Source organism: Callospermophilus lateralis, chromosome 2, assembly GCF_048772815.1.
Source record: "Callospermophilus lateralis isolate mCalLat2 chromosome 2, mCalLat2.hap1, whole genome shotgun sequence".
In the NCBI taxonomy this organism is placed as follows: Eukaryota; Metazoa; Chordata; class Mammalia; order Rodentia; family Sciuridae; genus Callospermophilus; species Callospermophilus lateralis.
In genome coordinates, this window is record NC_135306.1 from 16760668 (window position 1) to 16781847 (window position 21180).

At 46.8% G+C, this 21180-nt stretch overlaps 1 protein-coding gene across 3 annotated transcripts in view; it reads left to right on the forward strand.

Moving 5' to 3' along the window:
• Positions 1-924: 924 nt before the first annotated feature.
• Positions 925-21180, forward strand: part of Astn2 (astrotactin 2) — an 847605-nt gene continuing 827349 nt past the window's right edge. For all 3 annotated transcript variants that reach the window (XM_076845613.2, XM_076845612.2, XM_076845614.2), the window contains exon 1: positions 925-1405. In XM_076845613.2, coding sequence (XP_076701728.1) covers positions 925-1405 — 481 coding nt within the window. The remainder of the gene's footprint in view (positions 1406-21180) is intronic.

Sequence of the window (21180 nt, forward strand, 5' to 3'; positions counted from 1 at the left end):
TCACACACAGAGCAAAAGCAGCCAACTAGAGCTGCTCCAAACTGGGAGTAAAGATCCAAAATAAAAGTGCATATGTGGGCTGCTTAGCAGGGTAGCAGCTAGGGGGCCAGAGCAGTCCTGCTGGAGTTGGCCAGGGCAGTGTGGTGTTAAAGACAGTGGAGTTCCAAGTCTCTCTCATTCTACTAGCCATTAGTGAAACCACCAGGGAGGCCTCCTTGAGGGGTGAGCTGTGGTCTTGGCAATGGAAGGATGAATGCGTGAGTTGCAGGCAAGTGGGTGGGAAGGGGGTTCTAAGACCACAGGAAGTTATTTTAGGGACTACAAAAAGGTAAGGGACTAAAGACCGGACTTGTCCTTGGGCCTAAGGGGAGTCAAAGTTATGTCTTAGCCTTTCAGGGGCTCGCTGTACCCCCGGGGAGGCGGGGCCTTGAGCAGGGCTGGGCTGAGGCGCGCCCCCAGGTGCAGTCTCTGGCTTGAGCGAGGGGTGGGGTGAAGCTAGGAAAGCTGGGTTGAGCTAAGGAGGTTAGAGGGGACGCGAGTGGGTCCTTAAGTGGTAGAATTTTGGAGAGGAGTGTTGGGGCTAAAGAACGTTGTGAGGACGGCATTGGGGGATCCTGGGAAAGGGGAGGGAGCGTCTGGGACTTGCACGAGGCCGGGCGGAGCCTCCGAAACGCTCGGGGTCTGCCGGGGGAGCCAGGGAAGACGGGCGGGCGGCGGGGCCCGGGGAGGCGGCGCGGGGGGGCGGTCCAGGGCCGATCGGGAGGCGGAGCCCGGAGCTGGGGGCTGCTGGCTAGCGGCTCTGTCGGCTCCTCAGCTCGGGCGTCCTGGTTCGCTTTGGCGTCCGCGGTCTCCGTCTCCGCCGCTGCCTCCTCTTCTTCCTCCTTCGCCACCGCCACCGCCTGCAGCACCGCAGCCCCTCCCGCCATGGCCGCCGCCGGCGCCCGGCGTAGCCCTGGCCCCGGCTTGGCGCTCCGGGGGCGGCCGAGGCTCGGCTTCCACCCGGGGCCGCCGCCACTGCCGCCGCCACTGCTGCTGCTGTTTGTGCTTCTGCTGCCGCCGCCGCTGCTGGCCGGCGCCACCGCCGCCGCCTCGCGGGAGCCCGACAGCCCATGCCGGCTCAAGACAGTCACGGTGTCCACGCTGCCCGCCCTGCGGGAGAGCGACATCGGCTGGAGCGGCGCCCGCTCTGGGGCCGCGGCCGGGGCCGGGGCCGGGGCTGGGACCGGGGCCGGAGCCGCCGCCGCCGCCGCCGCCGCCGCCGCGGCTGCCGCGTCCCCCGGCTCCGCGGGCTCTGCCGGCACAGCCGCCGAGTCGCGCCTCCTGCTCTTTGTGCGTAACGAGCTGCCGGGGCGCATCGCAGTGCAAGATGACCTGGACAACACCGAGCTGCCCTTCTTCACCCTGGGTAAGACTAGACGCCGGCACACGCGGGATCCCAAGGAACCCTGGACCCCTAAGTGAGGCCAGACAAGTGGGGGCGCCCTGGGGATCCCCACCCTGGCTGCCCCGAGTGGGGTTGGCAAAGGGCAACCTGAGGGCCCCCGGAGGGCGCACAGGTGGTTGGAAAGGAGTGTGGTGCAGGAGGTCCTGGAGAGAGCGCGACGGGAGCCCGGGGGCGTGCCAGTGCTCCCGCAGTGGGGACCTGTCCCTTTGCCTCTCAGTCCATACATTGAACTGTGCCCCATCCATCCCGGATGCCAGAGACTCAAATCGATGAGTGTACACTGACTAGAGTCTCGGTCTGCCCCCTCTCTGAAAACAGTTCGCGATCAACCCTCCCACTGCTCCTCCAGCCAGGGTCACTGGCCGCCCACGGCTACCACCAGCTCGCTCTCGCCTTGGAGTTATGGGTTCAGCCCTTCCAGAGAGATATTCTCGAGAATCACAGCGGAGTAGCTCCATTTATAATGACCAAGCCCGCAAAAGCTCATCTTCTGTATGGGCTGGATGACCTTGGCTAAGTCGCTTCTCCTCTCTGAGTCTTAGTTTTGACCTTCCGTGAAATGGGGCTGGAATCGATTGAGTGATTTCCGAGGACTGGGATTCTGATTCCAAGGTCTCCACTTTTAGATTGGCTCTCTACCCTCGTTATCGCTTTGGTTTTCTACTCTCCTGGCAGAGAGTAGGTTTGTCCTCCCAGCTCAATCCCCCGGCTAATAATAATAACTTAACAGCAAGAAAAGGGAGGGGAAAGGAAAGGGTGGGTGTAGGGGGGCTCAAACGGAAAAGTTAATCAGAAAGTTCGCCAGCAGCTTTGCTGCCTGCTGATTCCCGGCGCGAATCCCGGAGGAGTCGGCCCTTCCGTGGAGCTGTGGGAAGCGCGTCTGATTTCCCACCCGGGTAATTGATAGCTTAATTATCTCGGAGAGCGTTTACAAAAATGTTGTTCCCCCTTAGCTCTCCCGCGCTTGCTGCTCGCTGGCTCTCCCCTCCCCTCTTGGGGGCGCGGGGCCCGATTGGTTGTCTGAGCTGGCCAACAACAGCGCCTTACAGGCGCCGGGGGCTAGCCAGGCTCCCGACCTCTCTTCCAGGGGTCCTTGGGCTCTGGCAACTCGGGGGTGACCGCCCTTGGTGGTCAGCGCCCTTAGGTTCCCTGTTTGAGCCTCCGGGGTTAACTCCTTGCTCTCCGGAGAAGCCCTACAGAGTAATCTATGTACTAGACTTAACTCTCCTGGGAACCCTGATATTTAAAAATATATTTTGTGACACCCCAATTCTGTTCCCCTTTATGCAGGCTGCCTATGGGGATTTGAGCGAGTGCCAGGCTCTCTCCTGGTCTGGGCTTGATCATCCGGGTTGGGGCCGCCCTAGGCTCTCCTGGCTGGCTGTAACCTGAGAGTGCAGAGCTTTCTGGGAGGCAAAGCAGGAAAGCTTCTTACAGGTTCCCTGGGGACTTCCCACGGAGGCGCGTCTGACTTGCAAGGCATACAACACACACACACACACACTCAGACATGCGCGCGGACACACACACACACACACACACACACACACCAGTACCCCTTCCCACGTGCACCTATGGGGCTGTCCATGTCCATGGAAGTGGATGAGAGTGGGGGTGAATTCTTTAGGCACTGAGCTAAAAACAATTCGTCTCACAGCTCCTGTTTCCTGGACTGGCTGAGGGTGTGGGGAGGGTGGCGTGAGGGGTGGTGGTGGGGAAGTCCTGCCACTGACATAAAAGATAACCCTTTGCGACACTTCCAATCCTCCAAATCTTTCTAGTCTGAGGTATGGTGAGAACTCAGCTCCTAAATGGCCATTCAAAGGAGGGGGAAGGGAATCCGCCCTTGAGTGCCCTGACTTGGCAGTGAGAACCCCAGAGCATTCCAGTTCCTCAAAGATGTGGAGGACCAAGTCCAGCCAGCCATAGATGCCCCAGAATTCCTGGAACTAGCAATCCTTGCCATTTTAAACTTTTGCTTTCAAGGGGATGAATGCTTGGGACTCTGAGGCAAACTGAGTGAGGAACTGGAAGTCTTTTTTTTTTTAATTTTATTTTTTATTGGTTATTCAAAACATTAAAAAGATTGCAGAATCACATCGATCTTGAATCCACTAGGATCCATGTGTCAGCTTGAGAGTCCCCCTGAGTCCTTCACTTACAGCCTTCTGCTCTCTCTGACGCACAATTGCTGAGCCTTGTGGCTGGGGACTGCCTGCCCCACAGAGTGGCCAGGTGCTCTCTTCTTTGGCAGCACTGAGCCCTTTGGATGCATGCTAGGATTGGGTTCCTACCTCCTCCTCCCCCAAGCGCCCTGGATGGCAGCTCAAGTTCTCCGACAGGGATTTGGCTAGCGAGGTAGTCACCAGATGGCAGGGTATAGCAGGAGCTGTGTAGGGAGACGTGGGCTTTTTATTTGTGTTGGTCTTCGACTGTTTGCATGTAAACACGGAGTGCACAATGAGCTCTTGGAGGGCCAGACTGGCTGGCAGTGAGGGTTGTGGTGGTGGTAACAGGGAATGACATATGAGTTATTCATGGTCATTTCTTTTTGAGGTCCCAAGGCAACCCCATCCCATCTTCAGACCTTTTAAACTTCCTGCCCAGTGATTGTCTCTGGTGAGTTAGGCAAGACTTTCTCTACTAGTTTGTCTGTTCAGGGAATTTGGAGATGACCAGGTGCCACAGCTAGGTGTATAAAGTTGGGGCCAAACCCTGCCAGTAGTGGGGAGTGTTGAGTCACCACTAGGGGGTGATGGTGTCTGCCAAAGGCTTCCTGACAGGCTTTGGGTCCTGGGTCCAGAGTTACTGTTGGTAAAACATTTCTGTTGTTAAAGTGGTGTTGGTGGTGGTGGGGTGAAAACAACCAAAAGGTAGATTTTCCATTTTACCCCAAATTCAGTTTGTGAGCCTCAAAGTAATTCTGCACACACTGCCTACCCTCCCCATTCTCCAAAGTCACCTTCCTACCTGGCCGTGCCTCACTGCGTTTTGCCTTTTTTATTTGAGTGATTGGCTCTGTTATTGGTAACCTCTCAATGGAAAAGGACTTTTCTTCAATTCTGTTCCTTTTCATATTTCTACTCTCTCCATCAAGTTCCCACCTGCTTTGTGTAGATGGAAGTTTCCCTCAGATGTGAAAGATCCCCCAAGTTTCTGAGCTTGGTTCTCTTTTTTAGAATCTGATTATAAGTCAATGACATTGACAAAGTGAATTTCCCTGAAAGTGATTGAGAATAGCAAGTAGTTATTGAATCTTTAATGTATTGCTCAGAGTTTAACTCTTGCTGTGTATTATTAAGTCACACAAAATGCATAGAGTGGGCACTACAGTTATTCCCAGTTGACAGATGAGGAAGCTTTCTTAGAGGTCAAGTATCTTGTCCAAAGTCACACTGAGAGTACATGGTATATCTAGAACTGGAATCCCAGTCTGTTTGAGACTTACCTCCTTGGTAAATGCCAACCTGGTATTCTGATCCTACACACTATGAGGGTATGACACCAGGCAGATAAGCAGAATAGCTATTAACAAGACAAGGACCTTTCTACATATGAATTTCAGTCACATTGGTGGGCAGAAGTATGAGCGTTTGAAAGTGAGACATGAGTTAAATGACCTCCAGTGACCCTGGCAGCTTAAAGTTCATGACTCATAAGATGTCAAAGGGCATTCTTCTCAGTGGTGCCCATGAGTGATAAAGACCATACATTCTGTGAACATCAGGGAAGAAAGACATCTCCATAAACTTGCAGAAGATTTGGGACATTTTCTGGACCAGAAAAAACCTGGGTAGGTGTTGAAGGATTTAATAGAATATTTCAAATGCTGAATGCTAAATGTGGCTTGGGAACGTAAGGTTGGTTAGGATCTGGAAATCTCCACCCTGGCTCACTGTGACCTTGAACAAGTCATTTATCCCCCAGAGCTTTAATTTTTTGTGCTATAAAATGAGTGGGTAGATGAGCCCTAAAATAATCCTTTGGTGTAAAGATCCTGTGAACTTGAAGTGCTCTGACCTACACCGTGACTCTGACTAGCTCCTCTTGCTTCTTACTGTGTGTTTCCCTGTGCATGGGGGTGTTGGGAGGATAGATTGAAAGGAAAGGCTTTGAATAGGAGCAACTGCCAGCGCAGGGCTTCTGAGGTGAACCTGCACGCCTCTCAGTCCTCATTTACCCCCAGGCAGCCCCAGAGTCTGCTTGTGGATTTAGCTTTCATGCCCACAGGTAGGGAAATGTCATCCTTTTTCCTGTGCTTGATAGTGGCCAGGCCAGGCAGTTTACCACATGCCTTGATTCAGCAAAAAGGGGAAAAAGCGATAACATCGAACAACTACTCATTGTCAACATTTCTTAGTGATTTTCTTTACTATGTAAACCCTACAGGAGAAGAGTGTGCTCTGTATTGGGGGAAGGGAGTCTGCAGAAGGAAAAGCCACCCAGGAGTATATCTTTAAATGCACCCACCTGGGCAGGTCCTCCAGTATCCTGGTGGTCTGTTCCAAAAGGATGCTGTTCTCAAGGAGCTGATTGGCCTGGGTGGAAGACAAAGATGTAGTCTGGAACTCCGAGCTGGGGTCCAGCAGAGGTTCCTTAGAATACAGATTAAAATGGATACTCAGAGAAAAACCTCCAGGGGGAGCGAGGGGCCGGCACTTTCCCAGAAGCGATACAGGGAAAAGGGAGTTTGGCTAAAGAAAAGCAATCCACAAAGGGCTGGAGAAACTTGCTGCAGATGTCCACACACAAGGAACAATCCGTGTTTTGTGGAGGATCTGAATTTTAAAAAATGTTCCAAAGGTGCAGAGTGGAGCTGAGTACTACAAGAGGGTGTGTCCCATGGAGCTGTCCAGCAACCCCGCATGCTGACCTGCATTGTGGTAAGATCCAAATAGAGTGTTCAAGAGGAGACTAGCAGCTCTTTGACAGGCACTTGAAGGAGGGACCCAAGCCTTGGGAGAATTTGGACTGTTTGCCCTTTTTGGTTTCTGGTTTGATTCTGAAGGTTAATACCTTTCTTTCAGAGGGAGGAAAGGGGGTTACAAATAGTAGCAAGGTCTGTAGAGATTTCTGACCACAGAATATTTATTAACATCACTTCCAGTGTTCTCTGCTGTGTGTGAGAGATTCTGGGATGAAAACAAAGCTAGGCTTAAAATGATGTATGCAGTTTCCTCATTAGGACACCAGGTTTCTTATCATTAAATGAGTTATTCAGGGAACACTCAGATTTCAAGATTCCATCTGGGACATTGCTCCACCTGCTCCACATTTCTGGGACATTGGAAATGAGGGTCTTGGATTGGAGTTGAGGTATTTAGAGAACTCTGATCTGAGTCTTCTTCCCTCTTCCATTCACTTTCCTTACTCTGTGCCCTACCCTACCTCTTGCAAGCTCAATGCTGATTAAACCTATTTAATACTTAGGGCAGAGAGAAATGCATAGTCTGCTCTCAGCAAGTTCTTTGTCACTGAGGGAGAAATGGGGCAGGGAGAAGGGAGGAATTCGTTCAGTTGTCAGAGAGGCTTGGGCTCAGGCCATGCCTACCAGATTTGCTGTTTCTGGGGGTGTTGGGGGTCAGTGACCCCAGCGAGACAGCAGAAGCTATGCAAGCTTTGTTGTGACCCAGAAGTTGATTGTTTTCCTGCGCTGAGCCCTCGGGGGTCACAGATATGTTCTATGATTCTCGTTTGCAGCAAGTGGGGCAGGAGGTTTGACCAGGACTCTGGCAGGCAAAGCCTCCTTCTTTGTGTGGTGTTCTAGGCCCTGTGTGTCATCTGACAGTGGGAGCATCTGTGCTGGAGGTGGAAGGATGGAGACTGACCGTGGCCTCCTGGGTGACATCTGGAAACTGTTACTGCAGCAGTTCACTTTGACAGGCTTCAAGCAGCACACACTCTCAGCATCAAATTCACTGTTTCCACTATGTGTAGTGACATTGAAGTTCAGACAAGGACAGGAACCTACAAGAGTGCCCACAGCTCACACTTAGAGCTAACAGCCTTCAATTCCACTTTTCCCCTTACAATGCAGGACCTCTCACAGTAGTACTGGGTTTTCCTAAGCCCAGGATCTCCTCCTCTTGCCAAAAAAAAAAAAAAAAAAAAAAAAGACCTCTAAGGAGAAAAATCTCCTTAAGGATTGAATTTGTTCTCCTGCCCAGGTAGGTGGAAGAAGTCTCTTCTAGGAAAGGAAAAGAAGAGTTGGGTTTAACCTTGGAGTGGAGCTGCATTAGGGAGATGCTTCCGTTACAAAGCTGATGCTTTCCCAAGTTCTCACACTGACCAGCTAGTGGCAACAGAAGATTAACTATAAGCAAGAGAGCTGGCTTCCCTGCCTAGTGCCACAGCCTTTCCGCCCAGAAGGAGGCAGGCAGCAGGGCCTGCTCTGTTATCTAGTGCTTGCTCTCTGCTTTCACTAGCTTGTCCCTGCTGACTGTAGTTCTTTTGGACGTAGCCCCCAGGAAGACCTCCCTTTTGAATGAAAAAGGGGTAGGTGTTGTCCACTCAATGTAAGAATCAAGACTGGAATATTTGCAGCTTCTGTACAGCATAGAATATACAAGCAGTGCAGTCTGGGAGTTGAAATTTGACAAGGATGTTGTATGTTACCAAGCATTAGGGTTTTAACCATGTGAGGGAACCACTGGAGATCCGTGTTTCCACACCCCCTGTCTGGCTCAGCAGTTCTGTCCACCACAGTTCCAACACTGAACTCCCTGGTCTGGCTGCTTCTAGCCTTATCCTCTTTAATCCAGCCTCTGTACTTGCAGAGAGAGTGATTTCATTAAAAGCCCAAATCTGATAATGGTTATCTTCTTTTAAAACACTGACGGTTCCTTATTGTTCTTAGGGTAAAGTTCAAGCTCCCTACTGTAGTACAAGTTCCATGAGTACAATCTGCAGACTGCCCTACTCTAAGAACCCTTCCTTCTCATTCAGTTTCTGCCTCCCCTGTGGGAAAATTTCTTCTCATCTTTCAAAACTAAATTCTCATGTCTTTGAGGTCTTTCCTATGTCTTCGCTCCAACATTGAACACTCTGGGCCTTGGTCCCACTGTCAGTTTAAAGATCATTATAGAATTGGGACCATTGAGCACCTGTGCTGTTCCAACATTGTACTGGTGCTAAGGATATAGCAGAGGACCAAATACCAGGCACTCTTGCATGAGAGAGCTTCTATCCCTGTGTGTACCTGGGGGCTCATATTTGTGTGTTACTGTTTGAGGACAATAGCAATAAACATAATAAGTAAATTGCATAGCATGTGAGAAGATAATACATTCTGAAAAACAAAACAAAAAAGCAAAAAAAAAAAAAAAAAAAAAAAAAGGAAAAGAGAGCCAGGAGTTCACAGGTGAGGAGACTGGTTTTAATATTTACCAGAGTAGAGCAACAGGAGCTTATTGAAAATGGGAGATTGGAACAACAACTAGACAGATGAAGCAGTTAGCCAAAAATATTATCTAGCAAAGGAATGTTCCAGGCAGAGATGGACTGCAGTAAGGCCTTACTCAGGAGCACCCTGGGATTGCTTAAGGCACTGCAGGAGGCTGGTGGGGCAAAAGTAGAGTGTGCCAAGGGAGGGCAGGAGCTGAGTCACCCAGGGATATATGGACAACAGTCAGATTTTGGACTTTGGTTCTGAGTACAGTGGAGAGCAGTGCAGGTGAGAGAGGATGGTGGCTTGGAGTAGACCAGCAACTTTCATAGTTGTGGGTCTCCTCCCCTACCTGCCAGGTTTGCCTGTGAACCTCATGAGCAGCAGACATACCTCCATTGTGTCTGCAGCTGCAGTGTCTCACCCTGTGTTTGGCAAGTCATAATGTACAGGAGATCTTAGGTGTTGAAGTCCCACTTTTTCATTAAAAATGAGCTTACTGCCACCTCGTCCATGGAACGGTCCCTCTTCTGAACTCTAATTGCCATTTCCTCTACTTTCTTCTGTCTGCTGATCATCTGTGGTGTTGGTAGGATGGTAATGAGAACATTTGATTAGAGGGGAGAGTGCTGCGTTTAGGGAAGACCTCACCTTGAGTAGCTTAAAAGCCTACAGGATGAGAACCCGTGCACCACAGCAGACAGAGGCATTGAATAGTTAGGGAGATGATACACCATGGTTCTGGGATTATCAAATATCAGAAGTGGAAAGAATTTAGCACGATATCTAAGCAAATCACTTGTTTCTAAAGATGGGAAAGTCAAGGTCACTGTGAAAACTCAGTGATGGAGCAGATGCCAGATCCCAGATCTTCTGCTTCCTACTCCAGTCTGTCTTCCCTCCACCTTAGAGGAAGGTCAGCTTAGGTGACCAGGATGGCAGAAGTGAAAATCCGGCACAATGTAAAGTAACCCACTTTGTTCCTGATGTCTTCGCTCCAGCATTGAACCTTCTGGGCCTTGGTCCCACTGCCAGTGTAAAGACCATTATGGAATTCTAAATGACAAACATGGTTCATCTTAAGTAGTAGGTGAGCTCTGGAGCTCAGAGGAGTTAAGAAACACACCTTATGGCAAAGCTATCACGCGGCTAAGTTCCGTCTAAACCCAGGTCTGCCTGGTTCTGTAGACGTGTTCTCTCTGCCTTGTGTGCTGCACAGAACTAGAGGTGCTCATGAGTTTTTGTCCCTTAACAACCTCTTTTCTGTCCTATCTCTTCCTTGTCTCATTACCAGGAAGTTGTAGATCTTTCTTAGATTCAGGAACTTCAGGTGTGACAGCCTCACAAGCCCTCGGGACCCAGGACCTTCTTTCTCTGTTGCCAGGAGCTGACTCTCCAGCTGCCAGCCCCTTTGCCCGCTCCTTGCTGCTCTGCAGAGAGGGCACCAGGCCTTGTCCCAGACCTGCTTGACAAGCAAATTCCTCCTGTGCTTCTGGGTTTCCTCCTCCCTTGCCTTCCTCCTTGCCTCCCCCCTTCTCCCTTCCTCCCACTGCCTTCCTGCCCTTCCTCTCTCCTGCATTCTTTCTGTCTCCTTCCCTTACCCTTCCTTCCTCCCAACCCTCAAGGATTTCCCACCTTATGCTATGTATAGTATACTGAGGAACCTGAGATCTGGTGCTTCCAGGAATTTATGTAAGCTCAATTTTCTTTCTAGTAATGGGAAGGCTGTCTGTTGTCGGAGAAGCAGCCCCTGTTTGGCTACGTGCATGTTCTCAGCCTGTCTCTGCCCAGCCCCAAGTAGGAATTTGATTTAAATTTTAGTGCTCTCTAATAGCACTGTATAATTTTTTTTTTGTTTCTATCTCGAAAATGGGATGTATATGTAAAAATTACTGTAGAGGTGTGTGTGTGTGTGTGTGTATGTGTGTGTGTGTGTGTGTGTGTGTGTGTGTGTGTGTTGCTGTAAGGATCCAAATAAATAGCACATCTTCATCTAGAATATTAGAACTAGATAATGTAATGCCTTTGAGATCCGACTCAACCCCCTCACTTATTTAGCAAACAGAAGTGCCTTTTCCAAGTTCTCACAGCTAATCGAAAACAAAATCTAATTGCTAGTTCAGGCCCTCTGACTAAGCGGCGGTGTACTGGAGTCGAACGTGCCAGGTCTAAGGGCACAAAACTCTGGAATCAAGTCCTCCATGGACTCCTTTTTAACCTTAGACTTCGTACATCACTTCTCTGAGCCTGTGTTTTCTCATCAACAAAGTGAAGAAAACCCAGTCATCACTTTTCTGGGTTGCTCTGTAATTAATTTTGGAAAGCTCTCTATAAACCACATTTTCATCAGTGCCCAGAGGTGTGCACATTTTTTTTTGTGCCCTAAGGCGCACGATCCTTGTGGAAATAGTTGTGTGTAAAGCACCTAGTGCAGTGTCTGGCACACAGTTTGCGTTCTATGCCTCTTTGCCACCTGGAGTCCTTTTTTTGGAAGGAGGTGGAGGTATGAATAAATAATGAGTGTGAATTCCCTCCCTCCCCCACTTCCTACTCCAATGTGCTTGGTCTATGCCTCTCCTTTCCCCCATCTTCCCTCCTCAGCAAGGCACAAAATGATGAAGTTGACCATTCATTGATCTCATCTGGTTCTGGGGAGGGAGGGAGCAGAGAACTCCAGGGTCGTCTGAGGACAGTTTGGACAGAGAAGCACTTAGAGACTGAGTCTAAGGCAGGTGGGTGTAGGGGGTGGCAGGCGGGTGGATTGCTTTCCCTTCTTGTGGCGGTTGCCTGACAAAGCCTTACTCTCAGGCACCCAGGGAAGTCACGAGTGGTTCTGCAAGCAGCCGAAAAGGGAAGGAACATTTCCATTAGCAGAATCAGCAGAAAAGAGATTTCCAGTCACAGTAATAGCTGCATTTGGGGGAATCATTTCAGTGGTGGCTGTGGGTGGAAGAGGAAAGGGGGCGGGGAGATAAGGAAAGGCACAAGGAGACGTCTGGTCTACTTGCCCAGAGCTGATAGCACTGAGTGACAGCCAGGTGACAAAGGAGGGCAGGGTGACTACTCCTAACCGGGGGATGGTCCTTTGACCAACATCCTGGATCTTCCACCCTCCAGATGGACAGAGCTTCTCTGCAGGGAGTCCCTGTGGGAGGCTGTAGGCTTCCTGGATGCTGCCTTTGACTTTGCTCCAATTACCTGAATTACTCTTTTCAATACTTGGCGGAGCCAGGAACAACTTCCTTGGCTCCTGGGATTTGTAGAAAGAAAAGGTTCTTGATTTAGCTCAGTCTTTCCTAAAGTTAGCTTCTTTTCGGCATCCCCTTAGAGCCCAGGTTCTCAAGGCCAGAATTGCCAATGCACCTGGGGTGGGGCTGGGGAACCTGTGCTTTAAGTGTCCTGAATCCTTGGCATGTTCCTGGAGGACCTCTGTGAGGGGACCCTGTGCCCACCTCTTCAGCCTCACCTCCTGATATTCCTCTTCCCATTTGACAGCCTAAGCTCACTGGTGACTTACAGATTCCGGAGGGCAACATGTGGCTTGCACATTTCTGACCCCAGAATGAATATGTGTTCTATCTCCTTAGATCACTTTCCATCTCTTGATACATCAGACCAACTCAGAGACTCAATTAAGCTGCTTCCTCCTCTAGGGCCTCCCCTCAGGCTGGGTTACAATATTTATTTTCTGAATGCCTATTCCACCAGCCCAGTATGATTGCCATATTTAGTAAATAAAAATATAGGATGCCCAGTTACACTTGAATTTCAGATAAACAGTGAATAGTTGTTTAGTACAAGCATGTCCCATGGAGACCCTGGGACATATTTATGCTGAAGATGCCTCACTAGTTATCTGAAGTTCATTCACTGAGCATCCTGTGTTTGATTTGGAAACACTGGGGGAGTGCTGTAGTTTGTCTCTGCCTCCCATCTGGGAGCACCTCACTGGTGTTCGGTTGGCCCTACACCTTGTATGTCTACATCTCCTCATCTTGGGAAATCACACTGTTATCAAATCAGCTTTTCAAGCTAAAGGGGCATATTCCTTCCTTTCCCTTGCCTCTTTCTTTTGGCCATTCAACTCTTGGTTTTACTTCTGAAGTGACTCAAAATCCACTTCTCGAAATTCTCACTGCCAAGGCACCGTCCTTCCCAGCTGATCTCCCTCGGCTTGCCCATCCCCTTTCCTTTCTTTGTTCTATGCAGTGTACAGTCCACGGGCCAAATCCAGCCCTCTACCTGTTTTTCTTTTTCTTTCTTTCTTTTTTTTTTTTTTGGTATGGGAGATTGAACCCAGGGGCACTGAACCATTGAGCCATATCACCAGCCCTTTTATGTATTTTATCTAAAGACAGGATCTCATTGAATTGCTTAGGGCCTCACTAAGTTGCTGCAGCTGGCTTTGAACTCATGATCCTCCTACCTCAGCCTCCAAATCTTCTGGGATTATAGTCATGAGCCACTGCACCTGGCCCCCTGCCTGTTTTTGTTAGGGCCTTATGCTTGTTAATTAAAAAAAAAAAAAAAAAAAGTAGAAAAAAATCAGAAGAGGAATAATACCTCGTGAAAAGTGATAATTATATGGAACTCAGATGTCAGTGCCCATAAATAAAGATTACTGGAACATGGCCACAGTCATTTGTTTCTGTGTTGCTCTGGCTGCCGATGTTCTGTAGTGGCAGGGTCCAGTGGTAGCCACAGCGTCTCAGTCCTGCAAAACTCAAATATTTACTAATTGTCCTTCATAGGAAAAGCTTGAAAATCCCTGCTCCATATAGTGCCAAGTAATCTTTTCCAAAAAACAAATTAGATCTCACTACTTCCCTGTTTAAAACCTTCAATTGCTTCTCATTGATCTTAGGATAAAAATCCTAATTCCTTTTTAGGGTCTACAGATTTCTCAATAATTCGCCTCCCTCTGTGAAATCATTTTTCATCTTTTTCTCTTGCCCACAAAAAGTGAATCTTATCTCCTTTAAGAAGTCTTCCCAGACCAAAGAGTGGCACCCTGTACGCCTCCCTCCCATAGCTTTCTAGTCCATTGGTTTCAAAGCCTTTAACTGTCTGCTTGAGCTCTGTAGTTAGGACACATCACACATATAGGTGCTGAGTACACACGATCTGAGAAAAGGGGCAGGAATGAGGATGCCAGTTTGTGAATACCACCTGAGAGGGAGTCTGCCTCATCAGGTGTTTCCCTGGGGAGATTAAGAGGAGGATTCCAGTGGCTCGAGTTCACGAAGTTTTTCAAGAATCACCTGGTTTTTAGTAAATGCTACCACGTGTCGGTTAAAGAAACAAAAGTAAAAAGGCCTGTTTCCCAATCCCCAGAACCAGCCCTTGCCTCACCTTCCTTGCAGTTGGACAGAGTCTAAAACAAGCCAAAGGAAGTCCTGTGGAAAAGGACCTCATGGAACCCGGGATCAGAGGAACATGGCGGGGAGGGCTGGAGCTTGAGCGCTGGGATTTGGTGCCATTTCCGCTGGGTGTTATGGTCAAGCTGATTTTCTGGGCTGTCCCATTTCTAATGTGATGAGAGGAAGCCAAGTGGTTTATGAGTGGCTTCCCAGCTCTCTGGGCTCAGCAGGTTCTCCTGGGGTTACTTCTGAGGCTGGAACTGCAGCTAGATACAGTCCACTTCCTTCTTTCCCACTCGGCATCCTTCCTGGAGCCTCTGAAGATCAAACCCTCATCTCTGAACCCAGGTGTGACTGGGGTTTTCAAGTCCAGTCTCACACTAATTTGTTAGGGAATCTTCTTCAATTTCTTTCTCTTTGGCCTCCCCCAGGGAGGGAGACTAGAGAAGCTGACCGCTCAGCTCAAAAATAACCAATTACCTGTCTGCGTACAGTGGGCCTCCTACTGTCTCTCCCTCCTCTTCTCTGTTCTCTTTGTTCTCGTAGCCTCTTTAAAACATCTCTCCAAAACCCAGATGCCTCTAGGGAGTGGCCCCCATTCACCTGGCTCCCTGCCTCCAGACAGGGAACAGAAGGTCTCTCTTCCCCACAAGGGATAGCAGGTGGGAGGGCTAGGCACTCAGAAATGGCTGCTGCAAACCTTAGAAAGCCAAACAGGTTTTGCAAGCCTGGTAACTACAGAACCGTGCTAGTTTTGGAGGTAAGTGCCTTCTTTCTGTGACTTAAAAAAAAAATGACAATCCCCTCTTCCAGGGGTCTCACTTAAGATTAAGGAAATGTTCTAATAGCCTATTGTCCTTCAGGAAGTTGGGAAAGATTGGACCACATAAAATACTCCAAGAAATTGCTGCTGGAATTCCAGATGCCTGGGCCCATGCCCACCATATAGTAGATACTTAATAAATATTTGTTGAAAGAAAGAAAGAATGTATGAATGATGAACAGAAAATATGTGTGGTCCTTCTGCCACTCATTACTTCTGTATCCATGACAGTCACTTAACTGAAGCCTTAGAGTCCTTCTCAATGCAAGGCCTTATCGGTCACTACTAGTCAATGAGAGTTAGTATTGGTGATGAATTTTATTGACATTCCCTAGACTGAACCAATTCACTTGTAAACCCTGGTCTCTTAGTCCGTGCAGTCCCGATTCTGTGGTTCCTCCATCCCATACCCTGTGCTGGGTTCCAAGGGCCCAGAAATGCAAGGAGTTCACAGTCTATTGGGATAATAACATTGTACATTTTGATTTGCAAAGCTCCTTTCCATGAGTATTGTTTGTATCCCATATTACAGATGAAGAAATGGCCATTTGGAAAGATCAAGTCTATTATACAAGGTCACCTGGTAAATGAAATTAGATATATTTGTTTTGGAAAGGAAATTTTATATCACTGTCATGAAGGAAGACCAGAATAATGCTATAAATGGAAGACAGCCTGTAAAAGTAAGCATGTAACTATGGAAGTTAAAATACAAAACCACTCATGTGCCATCTAATTCATCACTCACACAATAATGTTGTGCAGAACATTGACCAACCCAAGCACAGAGGGATGGATGGTCCACTAAAATTCAAATTGTGCCCACTTAATTATCAGATTTCATTTACTGTGTGTGTGTGTGTGTGTGTGTGTGTGTGTGTATTTTTTAAGGTATCCTTCTTGCCTCATAACTACCATCTTTTCAGATGCAACTTCTGTGTCCCTTTATTGCTTTTAGAATCACTTTCCTGGCTCACTCAAGAACGGTTATTTCCCAGGCATCTGTGTATTCAGCACAGTTTATATTTTCAAAGAAATACGATCATTTAATTGCCTGTCTTTCTTACTAGTCTGTATGTTTCTTAAGTTGAACATCATTTCTTTTTAATATCTGTAGCTCCAGTAACTAGTGTGAGCATGTTTATTAAATTTCTAACCTTAATTTTTAATTTTTACAAAAGGAATACAAGCTTGGAACAAATGCAATTCAGGAATTGTGAAGGACAACGGGAAGATCTCTCCTCCACTTGAACTTATTCCTCAGAGTTGGTCATAAGGAATTCTGGGATTCTGGGGATTGTGCACATACATGTGCCCAAATAACCACTTTTGCTGCAGTAACACAGAGGAAGTCACTCTACCAAGTTTTTTGCAGGTCGCTCAGGGATGTGGATGGAATTTTCTTCTGATTGGAACATTGGCTTTTAAAACTGGGTTCTGTCAGAGATCAGGGGAGTGTTTGTTGCTCTGTATTTCAACCTAAGAGATGCTCCATGTTAAAATCTGTCTGTAACACATGGGCTCTAATTTTCTTTGAACAAGATATTCTACAGCTTTTAAAAAATGTTTTATGAGCACAGAACTAAGCCCAAACCACTTTATTGATATTTATTCTCCACATACAGTATATTGGAAAGAAGAGTGTTAATGTTTCTCTCATGCTTTACAGAGGTTGCATGATTGGAGAAAGCTCACTGGCCATCTTGCATTTAATATTAGACCTTAATTAATTAACCTTAATTAATTAATGCTTTACAAAGGCATGTTTGAATAGTAGGTCAGTAGGCTGTTCCAACATTGCTAGGCCTAAGAATCTACTTGCAAATTTCCTCTAGGTCTCAAAGACCTTCTTTACTCTCTCTTGCTTGATTTACACACACACACACACACACACACACACGTGCACACACACACACATGCACACACACGTCTACATGTACATATATTCACATGCCCATGTATGTATGCGAACATATATTCACATTCATATATCCATGTATATATGAAATGGAGACAGAGGAGGGCACAAGAAGAGGGGATATGACAATTTTGTCTGGAGAAACAAAAAAAAAGAAACTGAACTTTGAGCAAGAGAGGTGATAGAAAGGAACATTTATTCCACGAGTCGGGGGTGGGTATCTTTTTCTTCCTGGCATGGTATTTGACATGATTGACAAAGCAGTTCTTTTTTTCCTCCTTTCTTAAACTTCTCACATGAGTGGGTAGACAGACAATTCTGGGGAGGGCTACCTGGGTTTAGGCAGAGTTGCTAACCTTAGCAACCCTTATTTCTGAGGCTATTTGGATTGGCAGTTAGTCAGTTAGTAGAAAGTCTATTAAAGCATAGAATCATAAAAAATAATAGATGCACCTTAAACATTGCATTTTAACTTAAAATACGTAAGAGTGCATACATTTGCCAACTTTTGGATATAGGCCCAAGGCCTCTTTCTTTGAGTCCAGGTCAGCTGATTGGAGTCCTATGTGATCTTTCTTGCATAAACCATGCTCATAATGCACCAAATATGATCTCCAATGTTGGTTTCATTAAAGGAGACTGAGGACTTATAGATGCTTGCCAACAGATTATAGAGTTTTATGATTCCTTTCTAAATTTTTATAGTTGTCACACCTGACCTAACTCACTAACAATATTTAAGTGACTTTAAAAAAAAAAAAAACAGTAAAATCAACTTAGCTTTATGGATGCACATAAATTTTTAACTTGGACCTTATTTCATTAAACTCTAAAATTATAAGAAACACAGTAAGCATAAACAGGTTTGGGGAAGAAAACTGGTTCCCTATAAAAATGCAGCTCAATTGTTGGCAAGGTCCTTTGAGTACTTGTAAGGAAACCTCTCAGTAATGCCCACTCTTATGGCTTTGGGGCCCCAGGATGCTGTAGAAAGATGGCATAACACATAGGCTCACCTGGCAGTCAGTGGATAGAAGGCCAGATTTTGAAATACATATGAGTTTCAGGTTGGCATTAGGTCACAGCAGTTTAGTATTTGAGCCTCTAGCTATTATTTTGCCCAAAACTGATTTTAAAAGTAGGAACTAGAACCCAGGAGAAGACTCAGGAGTGTAAGTCATCGACTCAGAGTCTATGGCTCCTCGGAGGACTCCACAGTGATTGCTGCTGATGTCCTTTGGCTTTGGGGTTGCTTTCTTAGGGATGCTTTCCCTGGTGGACACCCGAGGACACTGTGGAGTACTGAAGTGTCCTAGTGTGGAATTTGCTGCACGATAAACTTGCTATTAAATTCCCAGATCATACTGAGCCCGGGGAATAATCCACATACCTCTTTGTTCAGAGGTAAATTTTCAATATTCTTTTAAAAATAATTAAACATTTTCAAAGAATCTTTTCTGTCTATGACCACGTGAGCGGTGATTTCCCCCTCCGTCCTCCCATCCCCTCCCATACCAGGGTACAGTTGTACACAGCTCTAGCCACACATCAATGTACCTGGTGGTCCCATCTTAGAACTCTCGGGACTCCCTGGCCTCATCCATACCAGGCTCTCATTGCCTATAGAGAGGCCAAAGCCTAGAAGAGGTACCACCTTGCCTGAAGTCAGAGGACTGGAGAGGCTTCTGACTGCAGATCCAGAATACCATCTCTGTGTTCTTTCACCTCCAATGGGTTTCCTGGCATGCCTACCTACTGGGGAGGGCTGGCCAGGTAATGAGAGGGCAGCATGTGGGAGCAGGCTGCCAAGAGTGCTATGCTTTATGAGGTGCAGAGTATAATTCAAAACCCATTTTGGGGACGTCTCGCCCCATAAAACCTCCTCTGGCAGGAATGACTGGGAATGTGTTGTAACTTCCCCTGCACATGTTTTTTAAAGACCTCTTCTCTCCTTATTTTGTTCTTTTGTCTGCTTCCTTTCTTTTACCCAATTCTTAGGGACCTTGCCCTGGGGTCCTCATAAGCAAGGGGACACAATGAATAGCGTTGGCATTGGGGGAAGGACTCCTGCAGTGTAGGCTAATGGAGTGACAGATGATTGTGAAAACACTTATCTTTCTTGGATGATTTTTTTCCTCTGCAAGGATATTGGCTCAGGAAATGATTTCAGGGATCTGCCTTCTACAATGATAGTCCCACTTTTAGATGCCATTCTTATTTTGGGCAAAATAAGGATCTCATGCAGCTCTCCATAGTGTAGTCCAAATAGTGGCTACTCCTTCCTCATTTTCCTGCCCTCTTCATGATGTATCACCTCTCTCCCGGTCTCCTGCAGCCCTGTTCTGGCATCTTCCTCCACATAGATACTTTATGTGCTGCCTAAAGAATCCTTCCAACAGGTTCTTTCTCTCTTGCTTGGACTCCTCAGTGGAACCCCACTGCTTACAGGATGGAGAGCAAATTCCCTAACATCTAAGTCCACCACATAAACATCAAATCCACCTTATTATGCCTCTCTCACACAGTTCTTCTGCCTACATTTCAGTCAAACTGGGCTTCTTACTGTTCCCAGAGAATAAGCTATCTTTTCCAATCAATGACTTTATTCACAGGGTGTCCTGTATCAGGATGCCTGGCCCACCTGTATGTCTGTGGTGGAAACACATCCATCCTTTTACAATCTACTTTCTCCATAGAAACCTCTATTCCTCCTTCTTTTCTGCCTTCATTCAGCTTTGAACAACTTTATTCAGGAAATGTTAACGATCGCTTTCTAAGGATGCCTCCTTTATGTAGAAATATTAATGTTCTTCTCTTATTTCATTCTCTGCCTGCATAGTTCAAAATGGTAGCTGCTAACCTTTTGTGGGTATGGAGCAGCTGAAATTTACCTAGGGAACGGAGAAACTAAATTTTAAATTTTACCTAATTTATGTTTCAATAATAGTCAAATATGGCCATTCGCTACCACACTGGACAGCACAGACTATGCCCACTATTTCAGAATATTGTATTGGATGGTACCAAATATGAGATCTCTGATGGAGTGGAAGGAGTCTTCTCTTTTCTGTTCCTTATTACCTACAACAGGGCCTATTTTTGATTAGATGCCAGCAAGTGTTGGTACAGTGGACTTTGTGGCAAGCAATTATGTAACTTACAATTCCCAAAAGCTTTATTTTTTTTTATTTTTTAAAGATTTACATGTCAGTAGAGTGTTTTTTGATGTATATATACACACATGGAGTATTCTTGTGGTTGTACATAATGTGGCATTTCACTGGTGGTGTATTGATATAGGGACATAGGAAAGTTATGTCTGATTTATTCTACTGTGTTCCTATTCCCATCCCCTCTCCCTTCCCTTCATTCGTCTTTTTCTAATACAATGGACTTCTATTCCCACCTCCTCTGTATCAGAGAGAACATTTAGCCTTTGGTTTTTTTGGTATTGGCTTATTTCATCTGGCATGATATTCTCCAGATCCATCCATTTTCCAGCAAAATTCATAAAATCAATCTTATTTATGGCTGCATAATATTCTATTGTGTATATATACCACATTTTCTTTATCCATTCATCCACTGAAGGGCCCCTAGGTTGGTTCCATAGCTATTGTGAGGTGAGATGCTATAAACATTGATGTGGCTGTGTGTAACTGTAGTGTGCTGATTTTATGTCCTTTGAATATATACAAGGAGTGGGATAACTGGACCAAATGGTGGTTTCTTTCTGAGTTTTCTGAGGAATCTCCATACTGCTTTTCAGAGTGGTTGCACTAATTTACAGTCCCAACAGGAATGTATGAATATACCCCAAAGATCCAGTTTTAAGGAAGGAGTGCAAAGCAATTTAATTTTTTGAACATACAAATATTGTTGATAAAAATGTTGCATCATAAGAATTCATTTGCAAAGCCTAGGATATTTTGTAGGCCAGGAAGTCGGCGATGACTCGCGCTTACCAGGGAATTCCAGGCCCCTGACAGGTCACTTCTCAACCATAGCTTGCCTTCCCCCCCTCCTCCCTCACACCCCATGCCCAGCCCACGTTGGCAGTGTGGCCTCAGGAAGAGGGGCCCTGGGAGCTCCTATTCTCTGGGAGACAGGTACAGATGGAGCTGTCTGACATGAGTGCACAGGTTTGAGCTTCCATGGATGTTTGGTAGAAGATTTATAAGTGTTTCTTCGAGAAAGAATTGCAAATTCCCTTGTGAAGGGGATGGCATGAGAATGGAATGTATCTTGCCC